The sequence below is a fragment of the Salvelinus fontinalis genome, chromosome 2 (genome assembly GCF_029448725.1).
Source record: "Salvelinus fontinalis isolate EN_2023a chromosome 2, ASM2944872v1, whole genome shotgun sequence".
NCBI classification, from domain to species: domain Eukaryota; kingdom Metazoa; phylum Chordata; class Actinopteri; order Salmoniformes; family Salmonidae; genus Salvelinus; species Salvelinus fontinalis.
The window spans coordinates 29414582-29427630 of NC_074666.1; the positions used below are offsets into that span (position 1 = coordinate 29414582).

Consider the following 13049-nt stretch of genomic DNA (forward strand, 5'->3'; position numbering starts at 1 on the left):
TCTTTGACTCCTGACTTTCCCCGCAGAGCGAAGGGAAAGTAGAGTATTGTCCCATCCTCATAGGAGGCTTTTCAGAAACTTTCTCAAGACAAGGAGAAGAAAATGTATGAGCTGATTATTTAAAGCAAAATCAACTTGAGGAAATAAATAAATAAGTGTTCAGATTTCAGACCCTGTGGAAACAACAGCTGTGTACATGTTGGTAACAGCCATAAACTGTCAGAAGCTGTCATTTTGCTACGGGTTTTGAAGCTCTGCTTGCAGTGTTTCTTGTCAAATGAACAATGAGGTTATAAGGTTTGCAGAACCTTGAATTAATTACTAGGCTGTGGTGTAGTGGTTTGTACAGTTTGTACAGTGTCTCTCTATTGTACTCCTTCTACAAATAGAGCTGCAGCCACCCATGTGGACACATACATAACCTTCACAAGCTGACTGGCATTTGAGGGATGGGAGCCGTGGGTGTCTAATAAAAATCCCAAATGCTTATCTCGGATGCAAGCTTGGTGACAGTGCGCTTCTGTCTCAAAACAGTAGCTATCTGTCTTAAGTTATTCCCTCCCAAGCTAATCCTTTAATTAGGTGCCCGGCTAGCTCGCTAACCTCAAAAGTAACCAAATGTAACACTGGTAATGTGTTTGTATCTTGAATATCTCATTAGGTGTAAGAACCACAGTGAAATTCTCCTGGCAAGTGCTTTGCATTTTTAACTATCGCCATTATCTACAGTAAGTGAGAAAGAGAGCAAGAGAGACACAGAGTGAGAGAGGCCAACCTTGACATTTGTTGACAGCTCAATGAAAAACTTCCTGCCGTTTCTTCTCCATCCATTTCCCGCTTATGTTCAGTAATGACATTGGATACAGTAGTCAAGCTTTAAACATTTGGAAGGTTAACATGGCTGTTTAAGCCAAATGCTCCTCAAAAGAGATGTATGGATCAATGTCATTAAGTTTGAATTGTTTTGAATTATTCCTGTTAATTACTTAGATTGGTCTTTGTTAGGGTTTGTGTCATTGCAGTTGACAGATTTTATGATCCTCCCTCCTATTCTAGTCTGGCTTCTCTTTCAAGTGTGAAAAGTGCAGGGTTTGTGTACCGGCCAGATAAGCTGGCACAGTAAATAATGCATGTCAGATCAGATAAGTATAAAGAAAGGGTTGCCCATAAAACGAGGCTATGAATCTGAGAAGGGAGAATTTACTGGCCACAGAACAACAGGTAGACCCAGTCGTGTCAAATGGGCTTTCACACAATGGCCTCTGTGTCTGCCAATCTATCCATGCAGTAAAAGCATGCTAAGGGTAAATGGATAGACTTCCTCTGACCTTTGTATGTCATTTTATAAAAGAGGATCAATACCAGAGCCACAAACGGTGACACTATTACTGACGCACCATCTGGTAGAGAACTCATTTTACTCACCTCAATTATTACAACCATGTCTCTGTATTGTCTTTATTGCATTTAGAATAAGTCCCCTATGTAAAGAGATGACGTGAGCCACACGGTTTCTTAGTAAAATACCTGATGTTAGTTTGCTGTGAGATCTGTGGATGTATGTGCTGCGGCCCTATTATACACAATCACAGATCATCTGTGAATATCCCTATCATAGCGCCAAATAATCACATTGTTCTTCTGGTCAGTGAACTAGCCAGATGTCTTGGCATACACATTTGAAATAGCTACTATATGTGAAACATGTTGATTTCAGTAATTATTGTCCATTTCCCTCTGAAAATTGGTTATTTTTTGACATGTTGCACTATAACACATTAATCAATGTCATCGTACCCAAGCCATGAGTCAGGCATTCAGCAAACCACTACTGGTCCTCAGTTGTTTCGGCTTTAAACAAACAGTCAGGTTTTAAATTAAAGTAAGTACTTATTTAATGATAATATTGCTTTTCTGATTTTGCTAAGACTTTCGTAAAATATCTGTCTTTAACCGTTTACCTTATAACTGCATTTCTCTATATGAATTGCTTTGGACATGCTTTTTAGCTTTCGTGATTCCAAGGGATAGCCCCATATTGTTAAGCGAAGTCATGGTTCACAATGATTCAAATATGACAAAAATATTTTTTGAAGTTTAACCCGAGAATGTTAAGTTGCCATGTTGTCTATTGATTGAAGTGCCCCAGATTATTCTAGCTAGAAGATGGGTCACATGTGTCTAGTCTCATGGATTGACGTTACCCTTGTGTAGTGTGTAAAATCATGTAGCACTTTCTACAGTGGGATCATCTTAAAGCTCTTAAAAGATTCCATTCGCGCACCAGGTTACAATAAATGCATTTTCAAGCCCAGGCTAGAAAAGGCCAGGTCAAATTGGTGGAATACGAGAGTATTTGCCTCTGTTTCCTCTTGTGTATTATCCACCATGCATAACTATGCCAGAGAATAAATATATTTATGCCTGAAGAGGATAGTCATATCTTCTTGGCAGAGGTGCTTGAGAGTGTCATACAGTATAAGGATCCTGCTGGCAAATACATACTGTCGACTGAGGTTACCCAGGTATGTGCACCTACATTTCAGTTATTTTATGTCTAAAACAGACCAACAGTGCTCTTATCAATCTGCTGCTCAGTAAACATACAACCCTGCCTGGCCTGTCTATTAAAACAGCAGACATTTTCCTTCCTCAGGTCTTTCTCTCACCCAGGCTAAACATGAGTTACATTGACTTACTTGACTTCCAATCCACAGTCAACACAGAGGTTCTGACAGAGTGGTAAGACTCTTGGTTTAATGTACCTTAATTGATCCTTTACCATATGGATACATACATACATACAAGTCCTCATCCACAGTGGTTAATCAGATGTTGGAGAGGAAATCTAGGTTTATGAGCCGTGAAGGACATCTGGTGAAAGGAAACATGTATTAATGAAGAGATTGAATAAGTGACACTGTACCCTTCAGGTGCATTCAGCTTGTTTTCTGAAGGGAGCCAAGCCAATGGGGAGGACTGTGCAGAAGAAAATGTTCCTCACAAGCATTACTGATTGTCATTGTGCAAGATGTACTGTTGCCAAAAGCAAAAATAGTTGATGTGTGATGAATAGACTACTCCACCTTTGGAAGTAATTGCGGTAGTACATTATACATGGGGTTTTATTTTAGGAGGTTATTGCAGTAGCCTCTGAGGGGTAGGGGAAAGGGAGCCGCTCTTCTGGAGTGCCTGAGAGCTGTGTGTGTTTAGACTCGGCGGTGTTACTCAACACCAGGCATTTTCATTGTGGCTGGCTGATGTACCTTTCTATATGCCGAGAGCAATTTCAATAATAGAGGGTCTTGCTGTGAAAGAAATTGTGTTAAAGCCTTTGGCATTAAGAGCTTTCTCGCATGTTTTGCAACAGTCCCAATCTGATACTGTATATGTGTGCTGGCTGAACTCGTGGATACGATTTTTGCATCTCTGCGTGCAGTATGAAGGAATTCAGAGGTAGTTTGTGAGCTATTGCTAACTAGTGTTAGCGCAATGACTTGAAATCTACAGGCACGCTAGCATGTGCTTCTGTACCTGTAGACTTCCAGTCATTGTGCTATGGCTCGGGAAACATACAAATGGTGTACAGTATTATCATCCTAGATGGTGCATGATTATGAATTTCCAAAGGGAGTATTACAAAACTCATGTATAGCCATGTAAGACTAGGACACACTAAATTTAATCTTCAGAATTGCCCAAAGTTAACAACTTAAAGGTGCACACTATAGCTGGTGCTTTCTTTATGTAGGGACATGACAATGTACACCACGGCAATATACACTCTCTCTCTCTACCTTCTGCTCGCTAGTCCAGCTTTTGCACTCAACAGAATTTTCATTTAAGGCCTCTCTCAGAATCTCAAACTTTCTGATAGTCCACATGTTTAGAGGCATTTCTATTAAATGTCAGGTGCTGTGCCGAACCTCACACCCTACTCTCACCCCTACTCTCACACAAACACGCACGTACACATGCACACACTCAAACAGAGCGGAATGATTTGTCTGCTGAAAATGCCAGCCTTACCTGCTCTTATACAGCTCCATTCCCATCTCCCTCCCTGTGCAAAAGGAAGGTGAGTTTTGAAGTATAAATGTCAATAGTAAGGAAGGCTATGCATAATGCACTGTGTGCAGCACTTGAAAGCAGCAGGGTGAGAGGGACTGCAGGGCCAGCCCTTTTGTTCTGTATTCTCCCATGTCTAGTGAGACACTGAGCCATGCTCTCTCCCCTCTCCAGGTGAAGCTAATGTGCTTCCCCTCGCACCTCAGGTTCCCTTTTAGAAATAGAATAGGTATAACACAGTCAGAGCCCTTTGCATGCATTTCCAGTTTCCACCATTGAAATCAGAAGCATTTGTGTTGTTAAAACAGTTATCTATTAACATTGCAAGTCAACGTGGTGTTGTGTTGTAGGGACAAAATTAAATGGAAAAGAGTTCCCATTGGCTTATTGTTTGTTTGTGCGTCTCACTGCAGTGGGTTGCAATAACACTTGTAGACACATGCTCTGCAGCCAAGGTCATCAATAAACTGCTCTCTGCCTGGACCAGGGTCTCAGTGGGTCAGCTTTACACCTCAGTGTTCCTGACACAGCAGCCAAGATGCATCTCCACTCAGATATGTAGTCTGATGTCCCGCTGGCCAAATCTCATATAAAATGATGCTGGGTCTGATTCAATCCACCCTGCAGCGTTCTTGTTCATGTAGCTAGATCTGTTTTATTCAGTGTGGATTTATAACGGCAAATAGTTAACCTCCAATCGAAACCATATTATTTAACTTCTTTTTTTTTGTAATTTAGCAGACGTACTTATCCAGAACGACTTACCAGAGCAATTAGGGTTAAGTGCCTTGTTCAAGGGCACATCGGCAGATTTTTAACCGCTAAGCTACCTGCCGCCCTCATGAAATATGTTTATACTGCTGTGTAAATTCTGCAGTGCGGTTCTGATTAAATGTGGCTTTTTTTCGAGACAGTGCAGCAGCTTCTCTCTAGTACCATTGTGAAGTATTAAGTTGTCCCATCTCTTCTCTGGATTGAGGAGCCTGTGATGGGGTTATTATAAAGTACTTATAAGAAAGGGTGCCTGTGAAAAGTTCAATTATGCCAACTGCCAAGCAGGCTGGCAGAGTGGAAAGAGCTGCCATGGAAATGCATTCTAATTTTCCTCTTCTTTGTTGTTTTACAGTGTATTTGTCAGACTCTGGCTGGCTGCAGTCAGGCAGCACTTAGAGCAGCTAGCTTATCTAAGAGAGGATCAGTGAATGGCCTAGTCTTAATAATGTATGTGTACGTATGACCCAGTATATTTACATTTGTCAAGGATAGAGTATGTCTGCAGCAGGTCAGGTGTACTTTTAAGACTCTTTCAATCCCGCGGAGGTTCTGTCTTGAAAGCATGCGCTTTAAAGGAAATTCCCAGAAATGGAGTTGAAGTAAATTGAGGCCATGTTAAAGGCTGGCTTTGGAAGCTCCTGAATGATTAGAGAAGAATGTCAAATTGAAAGCTTTTTCTGAAGAACCTTTCAGAAGTGTACCTACATGTGGAGGCTGGTGGGAGGAGCTGTATGAGGACGGGCCCATTGTAATGGCTTAAATGGAATACATGGAACGGAGTCAAATATGTGGTTTCCATATGTTTGATATCGTTGCATTTATTCCATTCCAGCCATTTCAATAAGAACTTCCTCCTATATCTCTCCCCACCAGCCTCCTCTGGTACTGTCTTTTCCTCTGAGGCTCATGTTTATACCTCAAAGGCTTTGTTTTATATAGCAAGCGTGAAAATAATAGGGATGTGGCTGCGCCAAACGAGATACGTTAAACACAATGCCTTGCAAAAATTCATTCTGGATGAATTTTTGGGCAAAGTTGTAGAAAAATATTGTATTTAAACAAATATTTAAATTGAGTGTACAAAACATTTCTGCTCTTTCCATAACATAGACTGACCAGGTGAATCCCGTTGAAAGCTATGATCTCTTATTGATGTTACTTAAAACCACTTCAATCAGTATAGATGAAGGGGAGGAAACAGGTTAAATAGGATTTTTAATCCTTGAAACAATTGAGACATGGATTGTGTGTGTGTGACATTCAGAGGGTGAATGAGCAAGACAAAATATTTAAGTGCCTTTGAACGGGGTATGGTAGTAGAGTGGCAAGAAAAAGTATGTGAACCCTTTGTAATTACCTGGATTTCTACATAAATTGGTCATAAAATTTGATCTGATCTTCATCTAAGTCAAAGAATAGACAAACACAGTCTGCTTGAACTAATAACACACAAAAAAATTCTACGTTTTCATGTCCTTATTGAACACGCTGTGTAAACATTCACAGTGTAGCGTGGAACAAGTATGTGAACCCTTGGATTTAATAACTGGTTGATCTTCCTTTGGTAGCAATAAACTCAACTAAACGTTTTCTGTAGTTGCGGATCAGACCTGTACCACGGTCAGGAGGAATTTTGGATCATTCATCTTTACAAAACTGTTTCAGTTCAGAAATATTCTTAGGATGTCTGGTGTGAACCGCTCTTGAGGTCATGCCACAGCATCTCAATCGGGTTGAGGTCAGGACTCTGACTGGGCCACTCAAGATGCTCCCTCCACCAGACTGTGCCTTTTTTCTCCACACATGGTGTTGTGTGTTCCTTGCAAACAACTCAACTGTAGTTTCATCTGTTCACAGAATATTTTGCCAGTAGCGCTGTGGAAAATCCAGGTGCACTTTTGCAGTGGCTTCTTCCGTGGTGTCCTCCAATGAACACCATTATTGTTTAGTGTTTTACGTATCGTAGACTCATCAACAGAGATGTTAACATGGTCCAGAGATTTCTGTAAGTCTTTAGCTGATACTCTAGGATTTTTCTTAACCTCATTGAGTATTCTGCGCTGTGATCTTGCGGTCATCTTTCCCTTACGGCCACTCCTAGGGAGAGTAGCAATAGTGCTGAACTTTCTCCATTTATAGACAATTTGTCTTACCTTGGACTGATGAACATCATTACTTTTGTAACCCTTTCCAGCTTTATGCAAGTCAAAAATTATTAATCTTAGGTCTTCTGAGATCTCTTTTGTTCGAGGCATGGTTCACATCAGGCAATGCTTCTTGTGAATAGCAAACTCAAATTTTGTGAGTGTTTTTTATAGGGCTAGGCAGCTCTAACCAACATCTCCAATCTTGTCTCATTGACTGGACTCCAGATTAGCTGACGCCTGATTCTAATTGGCTTTTGGAGAAGTCATTAGCCTCGGGGTTCGCATACTTTTTCCAACCTTTCCAGCATGTTTAAATTATGTATTCAATATAGACAAGAAAAATACAATAGTTTGTGTGCTATTAGTTTAAGCATGCTGTGTTTGTGACCTAGATGAAGATCAGATCAAATTTTATGACCAATTTATGCAGAAATTCCAAAGGTTTCACATACTCTTTCTTGCCACTGTAGGTGCCAAGCGCACCAGTTTGAGTTTGTTTTGAACTGCAATGCTGCTGGGTTTTTCACGTTCAACAGTTTCCCGTGTGTATCAAGAATGGTCCAACACCCAAAGGGCATCCAGCCAACTTGACACAACTGTGGGAAGCATTGGAGTCACCTTGTAGAGTTCATGTCCTGACGAATTGAGGCTGTTCTGAGTGCAAAATGGGGTGTAACTCAATATTAGAAAGGTGTTCATAATGTTTTCTACACTCAGTGTATATTTGTTTGTCTGTTTAGATTTTGGCATACATTCTGGAAACCATACTGTTATCCATGTTAGCCCCTCACCGGTTTAGAACCATAGATATTGTTCTTATTCTACTTAGAACATTCACAATCATAATTTCTCTGGTCATCATAGATCACAACATATTATGTTTCAAGATTAAGATTTATAACATTTTATTTTATCTTTCAATAATTATCTACTTGATTCTGTAGTTGGAAAATTACCCTCCCAAACAACTTACCCTCCATGTATCTACAATAATAATTTCCTCCTGTCTGATGGAATTATGTTCTGATCATTTTTTGCAGTCTCCTTTACATTGTTACATGGTAAATATCAATACTCTGAAAAGGGAAATTATGTAGGAATTTAACATTTAAACAGAATGACTGGCCAGTAGATCAATGGAGAGGACTGATCTTATCAGATTACTGCAGGTACAGACTCCAATCTGCATTTATTATATAATACCTTAGAAGTGAGCCTTGGCATCTAAACGCTAATGTATAATAAGCAGAAGTAAAACGTATCACACAGACAAACAAAATCAATACAATTCAATTCAACCTCTTAGGCCGAACGCAGGACTCTGTCATTAGTCTTTCTGTATACAACTGGGAAGAGAACACACAACTATCTAGTTTTGGTAGCCTTTTACACTCAAACCCATGGTAGCCCTTTACACTCAAACCCATGGTAGCCCTTTACACTCAAACCCATGGTAGCCCTTTACACTCAAACCCATGGTAGCCCTTTACACTCAACCCCATGGTAGCCCTTTACACTCAAACTCATGGTAGCCCTTTACACTCAAACTCATGGTAGCGCTTTACACTCAAACCCATGGTAGCCCTTTACACTCAAACTCATGGTAGCCCTTTACACTCAAACCCATGGTAGCCCTTTACACTCAAACCCATGGTAGCCCTTTACACTCAAACCCATGGTAGCCCTTTACACTCAAACTCATGGTAGCCCTTTACACTCAAACCCATGGTAGCCCTTTACACTCAAACCCATATACGAGTTAAAAAGTACAAAAAAGTATGAATGTATGTACTTGTAAGTCGCTCTGGATAAGAGCGTCTGCTAAATGACTTAAATGTAAAATGTAAATGTAAAATGGCAGATTTGGGCACTGATAAGTGCCTAAATTGGAAACGCAGTGGCTGTACATAGCTCTATATGGGTTTTGATTGACAGCCATTCTTAACTTGAGCACCGCATGCGACAATAAATTTCCCCGTCCCTCCTGCTAATCAGCAGCTGCAGGACACAAAGTTTTGGAATGTTCAGATAGAAATATGCTATGTAGAACAAACATGCCTCTCTGACATGTTAAACAAGGAATAACGTCGGCTCTATTCACTGCTCTATCTGCAACGGTTAACAACGTTTTTCAACTGAACGTGGCCCAGGTCTATACCAGAAGTCTATATGAAAACAGGAAAACATTTGGTGGCACAGAAAGAAAGGAAAAAGAATAACAAACAATTTATTGACTAAATGTATCTTGCCAATACACTATATCTGACTGGGTATTTAAATCTATTTTGAGTTCATGTGGACCCAGTGACTCGGAATTTCAGCCAATTTCATGACACCACTCTTGAGTCGAGCACAGGGGACTTGGGACTCGATGTTTAGTGACTCGACTACATCACTGGGCAAAACAGTCAATAGCTCTTGTTCAAATTCATTAGCCACCGTTCTACTTTTGGACATCAGTGTGACTTGATAACAATGGCAATGACAGGACCGAGTGACGGAGGTGCAACCCATACTAGGCTACTTTGCGGCACCATCTGGTGATTGTGCTTCTCTCTCTCTCCTCTCTCTCCTCTCTCTCTCTCTCTCTCTCTCTCTCTCTGGCTCTGTGTCTGTCTCCACCCCTTTCTCTCTCTGGCTCTGTGTCTGTCTCTCTCTTTCTCTGGCTCTCTGGCTCTGTGTCTGTCTCTCTCTCTCTCCCTCTCTCTCTCTGGCTCTGTGTCTGTCTCTCTCTTTCTCTGGCTCTCTGGCTCTGTGTCTGTCTCTCTCTCCCTCTCTCTTTCTCTCTCTGGCTCTGTGTCTGTCTCTCTCCCTCTTTCTCTCTCTGGCTCTGTGTCTGTCTCTCTCCCCCCTTTCTCTCTCTGGCTCTGTGTCTGTCTCTCTCTTTCTCTGGCTCTCTGGCTCTGTGTCTGTCTCTCTCTCCCTCTCTCTCTCTGGCTCTGTGTCTGTCTCTCTCTTTCTCTGGCTCTCTGGCTCTGTGTCTGTCTCTCTCTCCCTCTCTCTTTCTCTCTCTGGCTCTGTGTCTGTCTCTCTCCCTCTTTCTCTCTCTGGCTCTGTGTCTGTCTCTCTCTTTCTCTGGCTCTCTGGCTCTGTCTCTCTCTCGCTCTGCGCTTGTGTGTCTGTTTGTTTTGTATCTCATGTGCAGTATCTATGGCTGAATTAGGAATTTAAATGACCAGATAGTTCTTATATAATATTATTTATTATATATGTTTGTCATATTTCTGCAGATGGGAGGAGAATATGATGTTATGCAGAACAATATGTTGGTAGGACAAGGTTATGTATGTTTTACACATGGAAGTCAGTGATTTATGTTTACTATAGGTTAATGAGGCAATACAAATGTGATGTGACTAAAATGTGGCTAAAATGAAAGGGCATTAAGTTGACAAAAATGACCCACTATTTTCATCATTTTGACAATAACTAGATTAAATCATTATTCAAATGACAGTAATAACACTTGAAACTGAAACTTTTGATTTGATTCTGAAATGTAGCGTGGAATAAGAGTCTTTATAAAGGAATTGTATTATAAAGCTCCTACACTAAAGGCTACAAGTTGCACGTTCTGTGGTGTGAAGACACAACAGGTGTGGTCAATAGACAGGGACTCACTCCTAGCTGGAGTGAATTCATGCATCTGTGATGTTGCAGCAAGAGAAAATGTCTGGTAGACTTCAGTCTGGATGTACTTGACTAAACTCACCTGTCACACTGCAGGGGCTTGAATGCCAGCTCTCTTTGCTGAGCCACTGAACTCAAACACCGACTCATACGTGAGATTGCGAAGGGTGACTCAGGGGTTTTGAGCTTTTTATAGAGGAACAACAACAAAGTAATAATGCAGGACGAAACCAATTTGGTTTCTAGAGTTACAATCCTTATGCCCTTATGTCTAATCATCTTTATTTCATAAGCAACAGGCTTGTCATTTATCATAGCATCTGGGGTGCCTTAACACTCAGGAATATGTATGTTCATCTGGGGTGCCTTAACACTGTATGTATGTTCATCTGGGGTGCCTTAACACTGTATGTATGTTCATCTGGGGTGCCTTAACACTGTATGTATGTTCATCTGGGGTGCCTTAACACTGTATGTATGTTCATCTGGGGTGCCTTAACACTGTATGTATGTTCATCTGGGGTGCCTTAACACTGTATGTATGTTCATCTGGGGTGCCTTAACACTGTATGTATGTTCATCTGGGGTGCCTTAACACTCAGGAAAACGTATGATCATCTGTCAATTTTATTGCATAACTATTTTTCAAGATGTGGATTGTACTTTTGAATGATAACCTTGTTAAGTGTGCTAATTAAAATGAAAGAATCCCCAAGGCTCTTTCCAAGTGGAGGAAAAGTGAACGTTAACAAAGTGCTTACTAAATGTCACAAAACTCTCACACACTTAACAAGCCACTCAGAAAAGACTCAACTCTCTCTCGCTTTCTCTCTCACTTTCTCTCTCACTTTCTGTCTCTTTCTCTCTGCAGAGCTCCCCAGCAGTCCACCAGCCCAGTTCACCTTCAGACCCCTACCCCCGCCCCCGCCCCCTCCCCACGCGTGCACATGTGCCCGCCCGGCCCCTCATGCTCACGTTTCTGAGGCACTGCAGAGGAACACCCTGCCGGCTCGGAGCCAGGCGATGGATGGAGATCCCACTCAGCCGGCCGACAGAGACAGAGGCCAGCTCCACAACAGCTGGGCACTCAACAGCAACATCCCCCTGGAGACCAGGTAAGCCTTGGCACCTCCACTCTCACCTGCCTAGTAATGGGGTCAGTTCAGTGTGGCAGACACTTTAACAGCTCTGTGGCCATAGTTTCCACAATATGAGTCATGCAGGGCTTTTGGCCTCTTTCCCTCCATGTTCTTAATCACTGTGACACCACCGGTAACTTGGATCCAAAAAATAGCGCTAGATTTGAGAAAGTAGATTGAATGAACATGTTGTTGGCATGAGTTAAGTGTTGCAGAGAGGACCCCTGTGACTTCAGTCACAGACCTCTCACACGTCTTTAATGATTCACACTTGATAGAGAGATGAATAATGGTGTTAATTCATAATGAGGGGTTGGTGGTGGATAACTAAATCATATCATTTTGAAGAGATTCAGGGCTAAGGCTTTTGAGAAGTGAAGTGGCGTACAAATCCAACATAAATAGATACATGATTAGCTGAAAATACTGAAGATCAAGGCCTTTACAAAGCAAATCATCGATTTAACAGCAAAAAGCCTGTTGAGTTCACAATTAGCATTTAAAGAAATGTTGTGTCAGATGTGAATAGTAAAATAGCTATTGTAGTTAGTTAAAGGAAGGTTGTCTACATCTGACTGGTGTGGGAGTAATTAATGACAATTAATGAAGGAACAACTTTTTTTGAAGTGTATCTATTCATCCCAAAGAGGGTTATTGTTTTTTAAATGGACATCCAAAGGGAAAACCATTTCAAGTGGTCACCCTTTATGAACACTCTTTTCTTTTAATAATGTAATAATTTTCGTGAATTCCAAGAGACCAAAATGTGACCTTTATCCCGTTGAGCTTATGAACTTGGAATGAATTATCTTTGTCCTGCTTGAAAACCAGCCTGCCAGATGAGATAATTAGTTTCTCTTTCTTAGCTTTGTTCTGCTAGAGTATGGGAGATGAAAGTAGTTGAAACAGAACAGACTGTGACAGGTTAGTAGCAAGACTGCTTATTGATAGGAAATCAAAGGAAGAAGCGATGGCCGCCAACAGCTGTGTTGGGTCGAAGGTGAAATTGAAAAGGGTTGCCAAACAATGATGTCACACTGTCTAATTCACTGTTTTTACACACTTGAAAATGGAAAAACTCTATTAACTTAAAATGAGCTGAGCTCTATATGCTTCATGCTTAGAAAATGGCAAATTCAATTACTTCAGACCAAAAGCAACGACGTAAATGTTCTATCCTTATTTTCTATCCTTCAATCAAAACATTTCCCGCTTGTTATTAATGACAAGTCTTGTTTATCTTTAGGTTTTAATATGCAAAGAGGGACCACTATGACAAGAAAACTATGGA

At 41.0% G+C, this 13049-nt stretch overlaps 1 protein-coding gene across 4 annotated transcripts in view; it reads left to right on the forward strand.

Annotated features, from left to right (window-relative positions):
* tenm1 (teneurin transmembrane protein 1) overlaps window positions 1–13049 on the forward strand; it is a 246029-nt gene that overhangs the window by 82813 nt on the left and 150167 nt on the right. For all 4 annotated transcript variants that reach the window (XM_055870047.1, XM_055870059.1, XM_055870067.1 and 1 more), the window contains exon 4: window positions 11491–11734. In XM_055870047.1, coding sequence (XP_055726022.1) covers window positions 11491–11734 — 244 coding nt within the window. The remainder of the gene's footprint in view (window positions 1–11490; window positions 11735–13049) is intronic.